The sequence below is a fragment of the Lampris incognitus genome, chromosome 12 (genome assembly GCF_029633865.1).
Source record: "Lampris incognitus isolate fLamInc1 chromosome 12, fLamInc1.hap2, whole genome shotgun sequence".
Taxonomy (NCBI): domain Eukaryota; kingdom Metazoa; phylum Chordata; class Actinopteri; order Lampriformes; family Lampridae; genus Lampris; species Lampris incognitus.
Window position 1 is genome coordinate 53,976,740 of NC_079222.1, and position 21,605 is coordinate 53,998,344.

The window sequence follows — 21,605 nt, forward strand, 5'->3', positions numbered from 1 at the left end:
TTTAGCACTGGTTTTGCTCTTAGATGCTTGTTTAGATGCACTTATGACCTCTGATGACTAGTAGTTCTCCTGATTTCCTACGTTAAATGATGCACTTATTGTAAGTCGCTTTGAATAAAAGCGTCGGCTAAATGACTGTAATGTAATGTAATCCAAACCACTTATGCTGCTCTCAGGGTCGCGGGGATGCTGGAGCCTATCCCAGCAGTCATTGGGCGGCAGGCGGGGAGACACCCTGGACAGGCCGCCAGGCCATCACAGGGATAAACTAAATTTTTTTTTCATTCTTTATTTTTTAAAATTTATTCTTCACCTTTATTCCAAAATGTATTTTTACTTATCCACAAACTAAATAGATGAATAAAAATAAAAGTTCCAAAACAAAAACAAAAATAAATAAATGAATAAAAGTTAAAAGCGCCTTAAACTTAATCTTTTAAATAAAAGTTAAAGTTCAAAAAATTAAAAGTTAAAATTACATTTGTAGGGCAAAAATTAATCTAATGGAGAGATGTTATTTTAAGCTTTAGAAGGTATACATTTTGATTTTCAGGGCTTTTTCTCCATTGAAATTCAGCAAAACAGGCATTTAAAGTATTTTCCCAAAATCTCTGTCTTGAGGGGCATGTCCCCCAGCTTCCACAGAAGGATATTTACCCCCATGCAGCCTTGGGGCCCAGAAACAATCAGTTGTATTTATTTTCCCAACCAGCTGCTGCACTTCTGCTTTTACCCCATGAGATGAACCATATGCCTAAATCGTGAAATGGTAATAAAGGGAATTTTAGGAAATTTTGTGTAGAATTATACATAACACATATTTCTTATTATATACTAAGGGACAAAAGTTGTAGTTGATGGCGATTTTAAAAAAGGTAATTATTGTAAAGATAACAGAAAACTGTTATTCACAAACTATAGCATGTTATGCTGCCCACTAAACACTATGAAAAACACATTATTCTTCTTCTAGCTACTTGCCATGGTTTGAAGTTTTCTACAAGCTGCTCAACGTCCTAGCAGATTATACAATAAAAGGCCAGGTCAGTAGTGGGTCTTTCAGTGACTTTTTTTTATCTTGTTTGTTTGTGGAAGTTATATGATATATTATTAAATTATGTTTTTCAACCTTCCTTCGTTTTTTTAATTAGTTAATTTGAAGAACTTATTGTAGTTCATCTTTCAGTCAGAAAGACTTGCAGATATAGCCTGGTGCATTTGGGAAGTTTTCCGTAATTTAATTGGTTGCAAATTGTAATTTTTCACAAAGAAACTGCCATTTTACTTAAGAGTGTTTGTACTGTTTGAGAAGAGGAAGAAGAAATACTTTTTGAGAAGTTTATGAAATGCTATTGCATAGATTTTGTGTGAATGTTTTGAATGGGTGTGAATGTATGAATGTTTTAGGACAGCCAATGGCAAGAGCTTCTAGTTTCACTACACATGCTACCCATCCCCGATCCTGGAAATCCTGTTCATCTGAGTGTGGTAAGTTTGACAACTTAACCTCAGTATACAAGCCACAATTATCTTTTTCTTGTCCCAATCAAAATTGCTTTTCATTTACCTGATGATAAGTTGATATTCCTTACATAATCATACATCCCTCGAAATCCAACTTGTTTCGTAAGAGTGAAAGGGAAAGGAAAAACGTTGCAAAGGAAAACTGCATTGGTAAACTGAATGTTATACCCTGATTCTTTGAGTTTTCTTCCTACACTACAATGTCTTTAATTGCCTTTTTTCCACAACTGCCTTACATTGATTCTTTTGTTTATTTATTATCATTTTTTCTCTGCAGCATTCCTACTTCACTGTGCCTGACACAAGGGAACTTCCCAGCATACCTGAAAATGTAAGCAGATAGACATTTGAGAGATATTTTTATTGGTCATTTTGAAAAGGACATCACATTCTTGCTCATGTACATTACTTGATTCTCCAACATTAATAATAGCGGCTAAGGGGGAAATCGAGCTGCTAAGAGGAAATTGCAAAAATCAAAAGACAGCAAAGATTTGATCAGTCACTCTTACCCTCTTTTTCTGCGCAAACATCCTTCCTCAAAACTGCCTGCTACGAACTAAAGGTTTCCAGTGCACCCAACATGTGCAAGCTGTTTTCCACCTTTTCCTCCCTCCTTAACCCCCCCCCCCCTTTACTCCAAGTGACTCTGCCCACCTCTTTGAGGGAAAAGTGGCAGTCATCAGTGGTCAGTTCTCTCCTCCACCATTGGTAAGCCACCTAACACTTGCTTTGACTATGTCCTAGTCCCTCCATGTCTCTGAAACTCAAGTTTCCAAGCTTCTCGTCTCTCACCATCCCACAACACGTGCCCTTGATTCCATTCCCTACCCTGTCCTCCAGTCTAATAACCCCACTGCCCTCTCTGTCTCACACGTTTAACTCTTCTGTCTTGTCTGGGGTTTTCCTGTCTGACTTGTAGCTGTCCAGGTTGCCCAAATGTTAAAGAAACAATCACTTGATCCCACTTTCGCTCAAAACTATCAGCTGGTCTCATTACTGGTCAGCTGTCATCCTTTCTCTCTCAGAACAATCTACTCAGTCCTCATAAGTCTGGCTTTAGAAGTGGTCAATCCATCCACTGAATCTACTCTTCTTGCAGTCAGTGAAACATCCCAAAATCCGAAACAGCTGGCACGTCATCTGTAGTCATCTGCCTTGACCTATTTGTCACATTTGATATAGTGAATTAATAGATTTACTTCTCATTTACATTATTGGGCCTGGACATTGTTGGCACTGTGCTAAAGTGGTTCAGATTGTTCCTGACAGGGAGATCATATCACGTATCATGGAAAGGTCAGGTGTCTTCCCCCAAAAAGGTCACAAAAGGTGTGCCTCAAGGGTCTGTGCTTGGACCACTTCTTTTCTCTCTCTATGCTACCTCTCTTCTCTATGCTACCTATGCTATATCTCTCTGCACACAGCTTTGCCTACCATTCCTATGCCAATGACACCTAGCTTCACCTTTCCACTGGATGGTGAGGGTTGCAGCTTGCCTTGCCGACATATTTGCTTGGATGAGAGAATGGGCGTCTCAAGCTCAGTTTGTCCAAAACAGAGCTACTGGTCATTCCTGCCAACTCCTCCATCCCTGGGGACATATCGATCAGTCTTGGTACATCAATAATCATGCCCTCCAGTTCCTCCAGGAATCATGTGGTGATGATTGATAAAGGCTGGCTCACACTACAAGATAATTCTGTCAGGGCCGGTGTGGCCGGGTAAAGACTGCGGACCCAAAAGCAGACTCGGGGACAGAAAGTAGGTTTAGGTGTTTTTGAAATCAGGAGAGCAGATAACTTAGAAGCCAAACATGGAATTAAGGAACCGATGAGGTAGTAGAAAGACAAACTCAAAAATATCAAAAATCCTAGCAATGGTACAGGCAGAGATTAGGCAGATATCCAAAAGGTCAAAAAACAGGCAGAGTTTGGTACACAGGTGAGCGAGGAAGCACAGCAAAGTTACAGACAGGGATCAGGCAGATTTCCAAAAGGTCAAAAACTGGCAGATTTCGGTACACAGGTGAGCATGGAAACACAGCAAAGGCACCAGCAGGGATCAGGCAGACTCACATGGCTAAACAGGCAGAGATTGGCAACAAGAGAAAAGGCAGAGCAACGTGTCCAAGACAATAGGCGAAAACACAATCCAGAGACAGGCGTGGGTCAAAAATCAGGAGTCCAAAAGTAGTAAGCATGAGCAAGATCTCCCTCCGAGCGACGCAACAATCAAGCAAGGAGTGTAGCTCCTGGCATGGCTTAAAAAGCCATGGCTGACGAGGAGAGTGGCATCAGGTGTGGTAGAGCAGGAGCTGATCGTTGGCTGTCTCACATGTCATCAATCAGGAGACAGGGCAGAAGGGAAAACCTGGCCTGGAGTGCACGGAGCAGCACATCACGCCATGTTGCAGGCTAGTTCGGCCGGACTGTGACAAATTCAGCCAATTTTGAGCCCATTTCCCCCATTCTGAATAGTGCTAATGTTTTGATGGTTCTAAAGACTATCTTGCCAGGTTCACCTGTGGTAGGAGGTATATTAAGAGTATATTTCATTTTCCCCATCTGCTTGGAATGCTATTATAGCCGCAAATATTAAACATGTTCAATATTTTTATGATCTGATCTGATCCGACATCCTGTAGTGTTGGGAGAAACACCGAGGACACAATTTCATGTGGGGAAGACCGATAGCCAATTAGGAGCCAAGTTGACTGAAGTGGTAGAAGTCATAAACACAACAACAGCCATGGTGGCACCTGCAAAAGTTACATTTGATCCAGGTTTGATCGTGAGAGATTTGCAAGATTTCCAGTTGTGAGAGTCGGGACTATTGTTGTTGTTGTTGATTGTTAATGGAATCTGTTAGTGTGTGGTGTGCTGTTTTGGTCAAGTTGTTAAGTGTGTGTGCTGTCCACACACCAAAGGACCAAAGACTGTGAAATGTATCATTATATGTCGCTATGTGTGGGGGTCTCACATTTTCAACATCTGTTGAGATTTGAAAAACTCGGTAGTGTGGGCCAGGTTTAAGAGATTATCATTCTCTGATCTCATTACAGTACTCTCCCATTCTTGCTGCTTAGCTTTGTATAACACATGTAAAATCAGATGGTACCACAGAACACACTGCCCAGTTCCAGGCTCTACCTCTCTCATTGTTAGACTACTGCAGTGCACATCCAGCAGATGTGGGTCGTGCCCTCTATTGCATCCTTTATTTGGCTGAGCACTTGCTAATTTCACTCTCTGAGCTCCAATAGGTGGGTCAGTTGATGCGGGTCGCGCCCTTTATTGCTTCCTTTGTTGTGAAAATCAGACGGGGGTAGGATTTTCACTAAAAGCTTATAAGAGAGATTGACCTAAACCCAAGCAGAACAAGCTCTGATGTCGAACACAAGAGATTGCAGTTGGTTGGTAAGTGATTTGAAACTTGTTTTTGACATGATCACTGGCCAGAGGGTCAGCAGCCAACAGGTGTGACATCTCTCTGTCGGCCAGTATGAGTGACACTTGCCCTTGATTGGCCTGTGATTAGGTGCACCTGTGCTGGGGACTATTTGACTGGGTGCTTTGCAGATATTCCTCGTCGAGTCTTTGGAAAAGCTAAGCGTCGGTCTGCGGATGCCCGTGTCTCCTGAACCCTCGCTCGCCCCCTCTCTGTGAGAGAGTGTTTCCCGTGTTTGGTATTTTGTGTTAATTCTTGTTTGAATTTTTTGCCTGCCCAGTTTGACAGTGGTTTTTGGTTATTGTATGTTTTCCGGGGTCCAGAAAAGCGACTTATTACTTGATAACTGCCTCTGCCTCTTCTCTGCGATTGGGTCCAAATGCACGGCGTTACAGCAAGACCCAACCATACATGGACCCAGCAGACTTAGAGCAGTTGTGCGTCAACGTTGCTGGCCGGGGTGCGGCTCTGGTCGAGGAGCGCAAAGAGCTCCAGTCGCTGAAGGCGAGCATCCACTCAATCTGCTGTGCTTTGGAAGAGATCCGCCCCATGCTTCAGAGGCAGGCAGCGGATCACTCCCAGCTGCAGCGGATCAAAGCGCAACAGCAGCAGGTGATGGCCGCCATCATCGGCCTCGCCACTACCGCGCTCCAGCGGCCACTGCCTACCCAGACAGTGCCACCTGTGTCGGCGACGCCTACCCCGATCAGTTGGGCTTGGCTGCCCAGCTTCCCCGAGTCTCGGTTGCCCAGCGTCCCCGAGACGCCTCCGAGTCCCGCTAGTCCCACGGCTGCCACGCCGCCTTCGAGTTCATCTAGCCCCGCAGCTGCCACGCCGCCTTCGAGTTCCGGCTGCCGCGCCGCCTTCGAGTTCCGTCTGCCCCGCAGCTGCCACGCCGCCTCCGTGTTCCGTTGCCCCGCGGCTGCCACGCCGCCTCCGAGTTCCGTCTGCCCCGCGGCTGCCACGCCGCCTCCGAGTTCAGCTAGCCCCACGGCTGCCACGCTGCCTCCGAGTCCAGCTTGCCCCGCAGCTGCCACGCCGCCTCCGAGTTCAGCTTGCCCCGCGGCTGCCACACCGCCTCCGAGTCCAGCTGGCCATGCCGCTGCCGCCCCGCTGTCTGCAAGTTCTTCAGTTTGCCCCGCGGCCATCCTGCCGCCTCTGAAGCCTGGTTGCCCTCCCGATCAGCCCCAGCCTTGGGGTCGCCCGCCGGAGGAGCTCTGCCTCCTATGTCCTGGTCGCCCGCCCGATTGGTCCCAGCCCTTGGGCCGCCCGCCTGAGATCCCTGGCCCCATTCGTCCTCCACCTGGGCCCCTCTGGCTGTCCTGCTGGGTCCTTTTGGTTTTGGGACATCTGGAATCAGTCCCTGGGAGCGGGGTACTGACACGATCACTGGCCAGAGGGTCAGCAGCCAACAGGTATGACATCTCCCTGTCGGCCAGAATGAGTGGCACTTGCCCTTGATTGGCCTGTGATTAGGTGCACCTGTGCTGGGGACTATTTGACTGGGTGCTTTGCAGACATTCCTCATCGAGTCTTCGGAAAAGCTAAGTATCGGTCTGCGGATGCCCATGTCTCCTGAACCCTCGCTCGCCTCCTCTCTGTGAGAGAATGTTTCCCGTGTTTGGTATTTTGTGTTAATTCTTGTTTGCATTTTTGCCTGCCCTGTTTGGCAGTGATTTTTGGTTATTGTATGTTTTCCGGGGTCCAGTAAAGCGACTTATTACTTGACAACTGCCTTTGCCTCTTCTCTGCGATTGGGTCCAAACGCACTGTGTTACAGTTTTTAGTTTTTTAGTTTTTTTAAATTGTCCTCCTTTTTCTCCCCAATTGTATCTGGCCAATTTACCCCACTCTTCCGAGCCATCCCAGTTGCTGCTCCATCCCCTCTGCCGATTCGGGGCTGCAGACTACCACATGCCTCCTCTGATACATGTGGAGTCACCAGCCGCTTCTTTTCACCTGACAGTAAGGAGTTTCGCCAGGGGGACGTAGTGCGTGGGAGGATCAGAATCAGAATCAGAATACTTTATTCCTCCCCGAGGGAAAATTGGGTTCCACTACAGACACTCATGCTCTAATAACTAAAAACTAACAAGATACAAGATAAGGAAATAGGAACAGAAACAAATTGAAATAAAAGACAAATAAGAAATAGAAATAAGAACAAAATATATCAACAAGCATGGTGCACATAACACCCTATCTATACAGCACTACCGGTAGCAGCACACAACAAACAGCACAAACAAAACTCGACAGGGCCAGTCCAATGACCATTAACTCAGAGTGTCTGACAGTCTGAGTCTGGGGGAAGAGTTGTAAAGTTTGATGGCCACAGGCAGGAATGACCTCCTGTGGCGCTCTTTTTGGCAGAATGAGTCTATTACTAAAAGTACTCCTGTGCCCAACCAGCACGTCATGGAGTGGGTGGGATACATTGTCCATGATGGCACGTAATTTCAGCAGCGTCCTCCTCTCAGAAACCGCCGCCAGAGAATCCAGTTCCACCCCAACAATGTCAGTGGCCTTGCGGATCAGTTTATTGAGCCTGTTTGCATCTGATACCCTTAACCTGCTGCCCCAACACACAACAGCAAACAGGAGAGCACTGACCACCACAGACTCATACCACATCCTGAGCATTGTCTGGCAGATGTTGAAGGACCTCAGCCTCCTCAAAAAGTAGAGACAGCTCTGTCCCTTCTTGTAGAGGGCATCAGTGTTCTTAGCCCAGTCCAGTTTTTTGTCTATATACACCACCAAGTACTTGTAGTATTCCACAGTATCCACACTGACCCCCTGGATGGAGACAGGAGTCACTGGTGTCATGTCCCCCCCTCAGATCAACAACCAGCTCCTTTGTATTAGTCACATTGAGCTGCAGATTGTTCTGCTCACACCACGTGACAAGAATCCCACCGCAGCCCTTTACTCAGCCGCCTCGCCCTTACTGATGCATCCAACTATAGCAGAGTCATCAGAGAACTTCTGAAGATGGCAGGACTCTGTGTGGTAGTTGAAGTCAGTGGTGTTGAGGGTGAAAAGGAAGGGAGACAGGACTATCCCCTGCGGAGCCCCAGTGTTGCTGACCACTCTGTTTGACACACAGCGTTGCAAGCGCACATACTGTGGTCTACCAGTAAGGTAGTCAACAATCCAGGACACAAGGGAGGTATCTACTTGCATTGCTGTCAGCTTCTCACCCAGTAGAGCTGGCCGGATGGTGTTGAAGGCACTGGAAAGGTCAAAGAACATGACTCTCACAGTGCTTGCTGGCTTATCCAGGTGGGGCGTAGGCACGGTTAAGCAGGAAAATGATGGCATCCTAGGATCATGCTATTCCCCCCAGTTCCCTGTCTTCCCCGCACCGGTGCCCCGACTGATCAGAGGAGGTGATAGTGCAGCGACCAGGACATAAACCCACATCCGGCTTCCCACCCACAGACACGGCCAACTGTGTCTGTAGGGATGCTCGACCAAGCTGGAGGTAACATGGAGATTCAAACCGGCGATCCCTGTTTTGGCAGGCAATGGAATAGACCGCTACCACACCCGGATGCCCCACTTGTTTTGAGTTTTGATTCGGATTTAGGCCGTTGTCAGGCTTTGTTGGGCTGGGCACTTTCTAGTTTCACTCTCTGGACTTCAGTAGGTGGGTCAGCTGATGCAGGTCGTGCCCTCTATTGCTTCCTTTGTTGTGAAAATCAAACAGGCGTGGGTTCAGCTGTGGTACTTCCTGGTATTTAAACACACAGCTGCGCCGTAGCATCAGTGGAAGCATCAGCCCTTGTGTGTCAACCGTCATTGTGTTAAGACTGAATTGGATGTAGACCTGCGAGTCTACCTGTGCGAGTCCGCTGAGCAAGGACACTGACTGGTAATTCCCTTCTCAACTATTTTGTCTCGTTGCTTGCCTTACCCGCCATGTGTTACAAAGACATCCCTGTCATTCAAGGTTATCGAAAAATATCGCATCTGTCGCAGACACAATACAACCCTGAGAACATCTATTCACTCAAGAAAGCCTCCTCTACTCACTCCTCCTTTACTTTTGGCTCATGAAATTGCCAATCAGAATCAGCATCAGAATCAGAATACTTTATTCATCCCCAAGGGGATATTGGGTCCTATTACAGCCACTCACGCTCTAGTAAAGAAAAACGAACAAGATGCAAGATAACAAGAAAACAGAAATAGATAGAAATAGAAGATAAAATAAGAAATAGAAATAAGAATAAAATATGTAAACATATGTGCACCATGCTCCAGCATATAACATCCTATCTGTACTGTATTACTGCAGCATGAAAAAACAGCATAAACCAACACCCGACAGGATAAAATAAGTCGGAAGGCCATTCTAATGACTATTGACTCGAAGTGTCTGACACCCTGAGGGAGGAGTTGTAAAGTTTGATGGCCACAGGCAGGAATGACCTCCTGTGTCGCTCTGTAGCGCATTTCAGCAGAATGAGTCTATCACTCCTGTGCCCAACCAGCACGTCATGGAGTGGATTGAAGACATTGTCCATGATGGCAAATAACTTGAACAGCATCCTCCTCACAGAAATCGCCGCCAGAGGGTCCAGCTCCACCCCGTCACCAGCCTTGCGGATCAGTTTATTGATCCTGTCTGCGACCCTCAACCTGCTGCCCCAACACACAACAGCAAACAGGAGAGCACTGGCCACCACAGACTCATACCACATCCTGAGCATTGTCTGGCAGATGTTGAAGGACCTCAGCCCCCTCAAAAAGTAGAGGCAGCTGTGTCCCTTCTTGTAGAGGGCATCAGTGTTCTTAGCCCAGTCCAGTTTATTGTCTGTATACACCCCCCAAGTACTTGTAGTATTCCACAGTGTCCACACTGACCCCCTGGAAGGAAACAGGGGTCACTGGTATCACGTCCCTCCTCAGATCGACAACCAGCTCCTTTGTCTGAGTCACGTTGAGCTGCAGATTGTTCTGCTCACACCATGTGACTTTCCCACCACAGCCCTGTACTCAGCCTCCTCGTCCTTACTGATGCATCTGACTACAGCAGAGTCATCAGAGAGCTTCTGAATATGGCAGGACTCTGTGTGGTAGGAAGGGAGACAGGACTGTCCCCTGTGGAGCCCCAGTGTTGCTGACCACTCTGTCTGACACACCGTGTTGCAAGGACACATACTGTGGTCTACCAGTAAGGTAGTCAAAAATCCAGGACACAAGGGGGGCATCTACCTGCGTTGCTGTCAGTGTCTCACCAGTACAGCCAGCCAAATGGTGTTGAAGGCACGAGAGAAGTCAAAGAACATGACCCTCACAGTGCTTGCTGGCCTAGCCAGGTGGGACGTAAGCATGGTTAAGCAGATGATGGCATCCTCAACTCCCAGTCGGGGCTGGTAGGCGAACTGGAAGGAGTCTCAGTGGGGCCAAAGCTGCTCCAGGATAAGTCTTTCCAGGGTCTTTCAACTCTGTAGGACACATCACACAACCCTTGTGGACAGTTCAACTCACTGATGTGCCAGTTCTTTGCAGATAGTTTTACATGATGAAGTGACAGAGGGACAGACAGAGAGAGAGAGAGAGACAGACAGACAGACAGACAGTCACCTAACTCATCTGGCAGACAAGATCACTCGCATTCACTTGAAAGCTTGAGATGTGGGACAGGCGACTTGATCAAGGAAATACTGATTTCTTTGAGAATCTTGAGTGAATTTGTTAAAGCCAGTGATTCTGGAGCCAAAATAGTGATTTCATGTCTTAAGGAGCACTCTCTTCCCTGAGAGGATTCTTTCAAAAATACTTCCCAAACTACAGTGCTTGGTATGACTGGGTGACAGATCCATTCAATGCAGCAGCACCTGCTGATTTCAGCTCTGCTGAAGAGGACCAGTTCATCGAGATGACATCTGACTCCACCCTGAGGCTGAGCTGTACAGCTCAGACACTGAGTGAATTCTGGCTTGGTGTGGAGAGGGGGTATCCACTCATAGGACAGAGGGCTGTGGGCATTCTGCTTCCCTTCGCCACATCCTATCTCTGTGAGATGGGCTTTTCTGCTGCTGCCTCGCTTAAAACAAAGAACAGATCTAAGCTCAACATGGAGCATGACTTGAGAGTGGCAGTATCAAGCCTGCAACCCTATTTTGAAAAGATTTGCAGTGCAAAACAGGCTCATTGCAGCACTAATGCAGTAATAAGACTTGCGCTCTCACAAATTGACTTGCTTATCGTTTTTCATCTGCATTTGCTCTTTTTTTGCACAGATTGAACATTAGTTCTAGCAAAGTTATTTCTAATTTTTTTTCGTTTTCCTCTGTTTTTGAAAAAACAGACTGATGGAGCAATCTAGTGACAAATGTCCCAAAGAAGTTTGATAAAGTTGAAGTGGAACTTGTTTGTTATTTGCACAACAGAAATGACTGAAAGAAAAATTAAACGAATGTTCATGATCTTGATTTTCTTTAAATAAAGTTAAACCTGGCCCATTTTGTCACCATTTTGCTGAGGCGGGGGGCATGAAAAAATTCTTCCTCCAAAGGGGGGCATGACATAAAAAGTTTGAGAACCAATGCTCTAAGCCATTCCTGATGATGACACACCACTGATTGTCATGGGAGAAATGAATATCCATACTGACAAAACCCAAGTGACTCACTTCCTCTCATCTGTCCTCTTTTGACCTAAAAAGGTCCCCACCCCTCCTACACATCCGTCCATCCATCCATTATCCAAACCACTTATCCTGCTCGTAGGGTCGTGGGGATTAAGCAGGCAATACTCTTGATCTGATTTTGACTTGGAACTGCTCCACAGCAAATCTGACTGTCACCCCCTACATCTGTCAGACCACTTCTTTATTCAATTTACAGCCTCCTTACTGGAACATCCTCACATTCTTCGAAAAATAGTCTCCTTCCACCAAAACATCCAGTCCTTTATACCAGCCCAGCTTTCCAATGAGGTCTTGGCTTCCATGCCTCCTCATAATGAATTCTCTTCACTCCCTGTCATTGAGGCTACAGAAACTCTGTTCCTCACTAGCCTTCTCTCTTAAGAATCTTTGCCCTCTAGCATCCAAACCTACTCGTAATGCCCCCCCCCCCAGTCCATGGCTCACTGAGGTCATCAGAGAACAAAGGATGGGACTCAGAGCTGCAGAGAGAAAATGGCGTAAAACCGGAGAGTCCACTGTCAGTGTCTCCTAGGATCATTCTCCTCCAGCTTAAAAACAGCTAAGACCACTTCCTATCAGAACAAGATCTGTGGTGCCACTGATGCTCAAAAAATGTTTCCTGCTTTAACTCACTGCTCAATCCACCCCCTCCTCCGACCTCTTCTCTGCTCACTCCTGGCATTTCACTTCGTACTTTACTGATAAGGTTTCTGCCACTAGTAACCAGTTCGCTGATCCTGACCAACTCTGTCTGCTGCTGCCAGCTAACAGTGCCTCACTCACGTCATTCTCCCCCATGACTGAAGAGGAAGTCTCCAAGCTTCTGCTGCACTCTATATCCACTACCTGTCTACTGGACTTTCTAAACTGAAAATGCACTGAAAACTCTCTGGAAGCTCAAACTACATGAAAACTCACTGAATACTCATTCTACCAGTGGTGGCAGGTGCTAACAGTTTTTTGTCTTTTTTTCTTTTTGGGGATGGGCACAATTTACCTTGGTGCAGCACACCTGACAGCTGCTTTAATGTTTACACAGTCACAGAGTTGTTAAGAAGGACAATGTAGCCTATAGATTTTATCAGGGTTTGTACCCCTGACAAAATCTATCTAGTCTGCTGCCCTCCCTGGATCGAAAGAGGGGGTGGAGCAGCGACTGGGACGGCTCGGAAGAGTGGGGTAATTGGCCGGATACAATTGGGGAGAAAAAGGGGAAAAATCCAAAAAAAAAGGGAAAAATGTACACTATCATTGTGTTGCAACATTTTGTTGCAACAAACATCTCATTGTGATTGCATTTTAATCCTTTTATTAAGAGCTCAATCAGCTCATTTAAGAAAGACCAATAGTCTGGTCCTGGATTGTAGAGCTCCTTTTCCCATTTGATATGCAAAATTATATAACTGACTCATATGATAGAGATTCAGTATTAGTTTTGTACCATACTACTTAAATGTTAATTCTCGGGGGGGGGGTGTAAATTATAAAAATTGTGATTCTAGAAGAGGGCGACACGGTGGTGCAGTGGTTAGCACGGTCACCTCACAGCAAGAAGGTCCTGGGTTCGAGCCTCGGGGTAGCCTAACCTTGGTTGGTCATCCCGGGTCGTCCTCTGTGTGGAGTTTGTATGTTCTCCACATGTCTGCGTGGGTTTCCTCCGGGTGCTCCGGTTTCCTCCCACAGTCCAAAGACATGTAGGTCAGGTGAATTGGCCGTACTAAATTGTCCCTAGGTGTGAATGTGTGTGTGTGTGTGTGTGTATGTGGGCGGGGGGGTGATGGCCTGGTGGCCTGTCCAGGGTGTCTCCCCGCCTGTTGCCCAATGACTGCTGGGATAGGCTCCTGCATCCCCCACAACCCTGAAAGCAGGATAAGCGGTTTGGATAATGGATGTATGGATGATTCTAGAAGATGAACACACACAGCCCTACATAAAAGTTGTGTGTTTACAGCTTGATATCATCAACAAAGTTTTGAGCCCCAGTTATCTAAAGTGAAACAGGGCTCAGAATATATATTATCTTGTTATAACTGCCATATGAAGTGTTGTTGTACATAAAACTCAGTATGTTCACTTATATCACAGTGTTCAGATGTAATCACAGTGTGGTTTATACCTCCACCACTAAACTAACTCCTGTCTTCATGTGTTTTGTCGTTGTGTTTTGCCCTTGCAGAGGAACCTAACAGAGTATTTTGTAGCAGTAGATGTCAATAACATGCTCCATCTGTATGCTAGTATGCTTTATGAACGAAGAATCCTCATCTGCTGTAGCAAACTAAGCACTGTAAGTAGAATCACTTCTTTCTTTTTTACATTCTTGTCATCCTTTCACCTCCCTGTCCCATCTGTTCAGTAATGACCTAGTCTGTCGCGTCACTGTTTCCCAGCAGGCCGCAGGACATTGTGGAAGTCAATCAGCTGTTGATTCATGAATGTTTTTTTTTCTAATGTTAAGGTATTTTGTTTAGTTACTTTGTCAGAATGAAGACAAATATAAATTCAACACGTTTTTGAATAAACCTGTAATATTGTTTCGAGTTGACGCAGTTACCTCCTGATCCTAAATCTGCAGTATTATTTTAACTTTATTCATTTTTATCATGGTTAGAAAAAAGGTTCTTCTTTCCCTCCAGCATCTCATTTATGTCCTTTCAAAAGTGAACAGGTTCCTAATGTCTACATTATTCTGAAGGCAACTCAGTGGTTTGTTCAGTCCCCACATGCTACACGTATAATGTGAATCATCTGAAGCTGAAATCTGCAACTTTCCTTCACAAATAAGTCATTATTCTATCCATCTGGACCATGTACTGCGCTTACAATTAATCCTACCTGGTATCTTTACAATGGTTGGAGACACTCTGCAGCAGAGTTTTGGTACTCAAGACTGATCTCAGTCTCGAGACCACATATCAATGGCCTTAGTCTTGTCATGCACTCAGATGCATTTTTACTTGGTCTTGACTCAGCCTCGAACACTGAGGACTCAACATTTCTTCTCAACAGGCGAAACCGTAGCATTTCTGATGCACACAGACCAACACTGGCCTTGCGTCAACTTCAAGCATCATTCCCTGTAGAGTTCCTAGATGGAAGTTAGCAGAGTAATGAAGAGGTTACTTCCTGCCCCTCTGCATGTCTGTCCAGCCTATCCAGTTATACAGCACTTCTCCAGCTGCAGCAGCCACTCCAAGCCCTTTACAATCAATCAGTGCCTCCCATTCTCCCACGTACAGACACGCTCATTCACCGTCGGCGGTCATGCCCTTTGGCGTGATGACCATCTTCCAAGCCATGCTCACTCGTCTCATGCACTCTCATTCAACCAAGAAAGTCAAGAACAAAACGAATGTTTGAAGGGCGGAGTGCTTTCAGGACAGGTTTAGGGACAATCCCATTAGCAGGACCCAACATTGGTTGCTAAACTGGAAAGACTAATTAAATTGAGACAGTAATTATCTACTGGCAGGAAATATGTTGTCTTTGCTTTTGAAATATTGGAGGATTGGGTGTCTGGGTAGCGTAGCGGTCTATTCCATTGCCTACCAACACGGGGATCTCCGGTTCGAATCCCTGTGTTACCTCCGGCTTGGTCGGGCGTCCCTACACACACAATTGGCCGTGTCTGTGGGTGGCAAGCCAGATGTGGGCATGTGTCCTGGTCGCTGCACTAGCACCTCCTCTGGTTGGTCGGGGTGCCTGTTCGGGGGGAGGGGAAACTGGGGGGAATAGCATGATCCCACGTGCTACGTCCCCCTGGTGAAACGCCTCACTGTCAGGTGAAAAGAAGCGGCTGGTGACTCCACATGTATCGGAGGAGGCATGTGATCATCTGCAGCCCTCCCTGGATCAGCAGAGGGGGTGGAGCAGCGACCAGGATGGCTCGAAAGAATGGGATAATTGGGCGAATACAATTGGGGAGAAAAAGGGAAAAAAAAATTCCCCCTGAAATGTCCAGTATTATCAGTGGTCAGTCACATTGCTGCGCTACCTCCCAGCTGGACTCCTTGGAATAACTTGTCTTTACTAACTGTAGGTAGTCAAGTCAGTTTTATATGTATAGCCCAATATCACAAATTAAGAATTTGCCTCAGGGGCCTTTACAGCAAAACAACATCCTGTCTATTAGACCCTCTCATTGGATAAGGAACAACTCCCTAAAAACCTTTAACAGGGAGAAAAACTAGGAAGAAACCTCAGGGAGAGCAACAGAGGAGGATCTCTCTCCCAAGATCCACAACATGACATGATGTTTACACAATTTACACAATACAACATTAAAAGAGGATAAACAGAATTATAAAGGACATAAAATATATGAAGAATATGATGCGCAGGATGCCAAGCAGTGTCCAGACGCTACCGGAACAGTCCAGGACCCAAGCCACGTGACCAGCATCACCATGTAAAAAAGAAAAAAATTATATGGATTTATAAGATATATGAAAAGAAAATGTGATGAGGGGAATGCCAAGTAGCGTCCAGGTGGCAACCACCATCACCATGGAGACCTGGGAGGAGAACCGACTGCATGTGCACACAAGGGAGACTCACGTGACACCATTCACACAGAAGAAGAGAGAGGAGAAGACATCATTCAGAGAGAGAGAGAAAAGACATTTGAGAGAAGAGAACAGTTTGCAATAGTCATTAGTCACAATCAATTAAGTCATCAATTAGTCATAATCTGTACTCTATAATCTCATCAGTAGAACAGTTGTTGGTAAATTCATTGAGACAGAAACTGACCCGCCATGCAGTACAGGTTGTGAAGCACTCAACTTAAAGGCAACTAATTGTAAGCTAAGACAAAAAGATGAGTTTTAAGTTTCGATTTAAAGGACTCAACAGACTCTGATTTTCTGATGGCAGCAGGCAGGTTATTCCACAAGAACGGAGCCCAATAGGAAAAGGCCCTGCCACCAGCTGACTTCATCTTGACTTTGGGTACACACAGAAGCCCTGTATTTAGAGAGTGAAGAGCTCAGTGCTATTCTATCCAAACTAAACACTGACTTTACAATCCTTTGGCTTCAGGTTTTCTATATTGTGTGGAATTCTGTTGTTTTAGCATCCCAAATGTCACTTTGGCACATCACACTTCTTTTCTACTACTCCCTTTGTGTTCTAATAGGAGCAGTAAGTTTGTCCCTCTTATTTCTCAGTGAGTTCACGGTCTCTATGATGATGGATCGATGGTGTGTGGTTTCTATACTGCGTTCTTCCCCTGGCTCTGTAGTCTATCTTGTGCCACTGTAGCTTAACTTGGATGTAACGTAGGTAGCAGTACTCACTGAATAAGTTCCCAGCCAGCGTAACTGAAAAGTCAACGATAATGAGAAATCATGCACACAGTGTATTGTTTTAATGTTGTTAGATAGATAGATGTACTTTCTTGTCCACAAGGGAAATTCATTTTACTCAAGTCAGTACATACAGACAAGACAGTAGGTAAAGTAAGCATACCCCATGAGGGTATGCTTGAATTCTATGTGTGTGTCAGTGCTAGTTCTTTGGCACACCTAAATCAAACAGATCAAGTATTAGTTTTATCAGCTTTAGCTCTGTCTGCTATGCTTACACCACAGAGTACCAGACCAGCCTCCTGGCACGTTTTAAACCTTTAGATGTCAACAAGCTCACTAAAATGGTCAAGGGTTTCATTACTCTTTAATTTCAAATGCTCAGCTTTGTCAGAATGGATAAGATTTCGTTTTTATTATATCAATTGTTTCACTTTTGTTGCATATGTACACTACCGTTCAAAAGTTTGGGATCACCCAAACAATTTTGTGTTTTCCATGAAAAGTCACACTTATTCACCACCATATGTTGTGAAATGAATAGAAAATAGAGTCAAGACATTGACAAGGTTAGAAATAATGATTTGTATTTGAAATAAGATTTTTTTTACATCAAACTTTGCTTTCGTCAAAGAATCCTCCATTTGCAGCAATTACAGCATTGCAGACCTTTGGCACTCTAGCTGTTAATTTGTTGAGGTAATCTGGAGAAATTGCACCCCACGCTTCCAGAAGCAGCTCCCACAAGTTGGATTGGTTGGATGGGCACTTCTTTGAGCAGATTGAGTTTCTGGAGCATCACATTTGTGGGGTCAATTAAACGCTCAAAATGGCCAGAAAAAGAGAACTTTCATCTGAAACTCGACAGTCTATTCTTGTTCTTAGAAATGAAGGCTATTCCATGCGAGAAATTGCTAAGAAATTGAAGATTTCCTACACCGGTGTGTACTACTCCCTTCAGAGGACAGCACAAACAGGCTCTAACCAGAGTAGAAAAAGAAGTGGGAGGCCGCGTTGCACAACTGAGCAAGAAGATAAGTACATTAGAGTCTCTAGTTTGAGAAACAGACGCCTCACAGGTCCCCAACTGGCATCTTCATTAAATAGTACCTGTTAGAGCCTGTTTGTGCTGTCCTCTGAAGGGAGTAGTACACACTGGTGTAGGAAATCTTCAATTTCTTAGCAATTTCTCGCATGGAATAGCCTTCATTTCTAAGAACAAGAATAGACTGTCGAGTTTCAGATGAAAGTTCTCTTTTTCTGGCCATTTTGAGCGTTTAATTGACCCCACAAATGTGATGCTCCAGAAACTCAATCTGCTCAAAGAAGTGCCCATCCAACCAATCCAACTTGTGGGAGCTGCTTCTGGAAGCGTGGGGTGCAATTTCTCCAGATTACCTCAACAAATTAACAGCTAGAATGCCAAAGGTCTGCAATGCTGTAATTGCTGCAAATGGAGGATTCTTTGACGAAAGCAAAGTTTGATGTAAAAAAAATCTTATTTCAAATACAAATCATTATTTCTAACCTTGTCAATGTCTTGACTCTATTTTCTATTCATTTCACAACATATGGTGGTGAATAAGTGTGACTTTTCATGGAAAACACGAAATTGTTTGGGTGATCCCAAACTTTTGAACGGTAGTGTATCTGTTTTCTTTATAATAAGATAAAAATTGATATGCCCTGATGTCTTGGTGTGCTGTGTATCTCTCTATCTCTAATGTACGTAATGTAATGTATGTAATGTAATATCTACTCTGTCCTGTAACAGTTAACGGCGTGTGTCCATGGGTCAGCAGCCATGCTATATCCTATGTACTGGCAACATGTTTACATTCCCGTCCTGCCTCAGCATCTCATAGACTACTGCTGGTGAGTACGCTGCCTACAGTGTGTTGAATGTAGTTTTGTAACAAAACACAACACATATGCAAACTGTTCAAAATACCATTTTAGTTTGTTTTTTTATTGAAAAGAACCGGTCAGTGTTGTTCACTTAACAACTGAAGCAGCAAAATTATTGTCAAAATAGTGAAAAAACTAAAAGACCAGGCTTAAAATATTAATAGAACATTTACCAACAAACTCAATACAGACAGGTGACAAATAAAAGGAAAAATCTGAATGCTTGACCCAGTGCAGTGAGTTGTCCGGGGCTCTGTTATGCTGTGGGGGACATTTTCCTGGCATGGTTTAGGTCCACTTGTCCCCTTAGAGTCCCCTTGCAGATCAATGCAAAGTTATTCTGAGTGATCACCTTTATCCTATGATGAGAACATCTTATCCTGATGGGAGTAGTCTCTTCCAGGATGACAATGTCCCCTGTGGACAGGGGCATTGTCATCAAGGGTTCACTCCATCGAGGGGCTCACTCAATGGTTTGATGATTATGAAGATGATGTAGCTCACATGCTATGGCCTTCACAGTCACCAGATCTCAACCCAGTTGAACACCTATGGGAGGTTTTGGACCAGTGTGTTAGACAGCACTCTCCACCACCATCATCCAAACACCAAATGAGGGACTATCTTCTGGAAGTATGGTGTCCATCCCTCCAGTAGAGTTGAGAAACTTGTAGAATCTATGACAAGGAGCACTGAAGATGTTCTGGAGGCTCGTGGTGGCCCAACACCTTATACTAGGACACTTTATGTTGGGTTTTCCTTTATAGTCCATGGGCCAGACCGGATATTGGTACCATCTGGGTGGGCAAATTCTAGTTGTGATTTTTTTTATATCTATACATCCCTAGTTTATGTTTTGATATGATAGACCTCTCAGACTGGTAGCTTTTTAGTGGTTATCACCTCATGAAGTAAACCACCCCAGAAAGTAAACTGCAGTTTTGCCGCTGGTGCATATCCTGGTTTAGGCTCATGGTCAAGACACGTTTCAATGTTTTATAATATTGTGTTAGGTATCATTTTAAAGGGTGCTTTCTAAGCTTTCATTCAAGCCCAGTGTTGAAGCTCTCTGACAAAAATATAGGTCACTGGAGCTCTTCAAACCATCAAAAACACAAATTTTTCTACAATTTTCGCCTAAACTATACACTTTATTTAAGCCCTGTGGTATCAGGGAACATCAGAGACACAAAAGACAAAAACTGGAATACTCACAGCACTCCAAGGATTTAGGAAATGTATACTATACCCATACTATTTCATTGTTAGATGTGATTTCAGGCCTAAAATAAGAGGGATGACTTTGGCCGAAATTTCTCAAGTTGTCTTTATAGGTTTGTTAGGTAAATGTAAAATTGAGTTTCCATAGCTCTTTAAGTATGCCTTGCCAAGTAAGTGTAAATGTATGAACATTTTTGTCCACACCTATAGCAGGTAAATAAGGTAGGTAAGTGTATAGCCATGTTGTTTCCAAAGGTAGGCTATAAAAGGTAAGTAAGGTAGGTAAGTGTATAACCATGTTGTTTCCACAGGTAGGCTATAAAAGGTAAGTAAGGTAGTAAGTTTACAACCATGTTGTTTCCACAGGTAGGCTATAAAAGTAGTTAAGGTAGTAAGTTTACAACCATGTTGTTTCCACAGGTAGGCTATTAAAGGTAAGTAAGGTAGTAAGTTGACAACCATGTTGTTTCCACAGGTAGGCTATAAAAGGTAAGTAAGGTAGTAAGTAAGTAAGTCCACATCAGCGAGGAACTTTCCTGGACATTAAATACCCAGGCCCTTGTGAAAAAGGCCCAACAACGCCTGCATTTCCTGAGGAGGCTGAGGAGCGCCCATCTATCCCCCAAAATTCTCACCACCTTCTACCATTGCACCATAGAGAGCATCCTGACCAGCTGCATCTCAGTGTGGTATGGCAACTGCACCTCAGTAGACCAGAAAGCTCTGCAGCGGGTCATCAAGGCAGCCCAGCATAACACCGGTACCCAGCTCCCAGCCATAAAAGACATTTATCACAAACGCTGCCTTCGAAGGGGTCTGAGCATCAGCAGAGATACCACCCACCCCAACCATGGACTGTTCTCCCCCCTGCGCTCTGGGAGGCGTTACAGGAGCCTCAGAGCCCGGACTACCAGGCTCAGAAACAGCTTCTTTCCACAAGCTGTTGCCCACCTGAACCTGGCCACCCACTGAATGTCTGTAGATATTTTTAAATATTTTGTACTCATGCTCTTTTTTAACTTATTTTTAGCTTTTGGTCTTCATGTGTGTATAGCTTATACTGTGTTTGCTGTGTTTGTCTGTGTCTGTCTTGCACTGTTTGGTGAAACCACAGCCCTAATTTCATTTTTAACATGTGCCTGCACATTGTTTTTAATGACAATACATTGAATTGAATTGAATTGATTTGAAGTTTACAATCGAGTTGTTTCCACAGGTAGGCTATAAAAGGTAAGAAAGGTAGGTAAGTGTATAACCATGTTGTTTCCACAGGTAGGATATAAAAGGTAAGTAAGGTAGGTAGTACGTGTATAACTATATTGTTTTCACAGGTAGGCTATAAAAGGGTAAGTAAGGTAGGTAAGTACAATATATGACTATTTTTGTTTCCACAGGTATGTGAGGGAAGTATGCCAGGTAAGGTTTGTCAAAAGTAGTTTAATTTGTTAAGATGTACGTATATGAACAACTGTTTTCAAAATGTGTCCAGTCTTTCAGAACAATATTAAGACAATGTAATCTACCCTTCCTGA

At 44.6% G+C, this 21,605-nt stretch overlaps 1 protein-coding gene across 4 annotated transcripts in view; it reads left to right on the plus strand.

Moving 5' to 3' along the window:
- dennd1a (DENN/MADD domain containing 1A) overlaps positions 1–21,605 on the plus strand; it is a 160,310-nt gene that overhangs the window by 58,492 nt on the left and 80,213 nt on the right. For all 4 annotated transcript variants that reach the window (XR_008811097.1, XM_056290733.1, XM_056290734.1 and 1 more), the window contains exons 6-10: positions 974–1,043; positions 1,408–1,488; positions 1,802–1,855; positions 13,815–13,925; positions 18,719–18,819. Coding sequence is in view for 3 of the 4 variants with exons in the window: in XM_056290733.1 (XP_056146708.1) it covers positions 974–1,043; positions 1,408–1,488; positions 1,802–1,855; positions 13,815–13,925; positions 18,719–18,819 (417 nt within the window). In the remaining variant the exon portion in view is untranslated. The remainder of the gene's footprint in view (positions 1–973; positions 1,044–1,407; positions 1,489–1,801; positions 1,856–13,814; positions 13,926–18,718; positions 18,820–21,605) is intronic.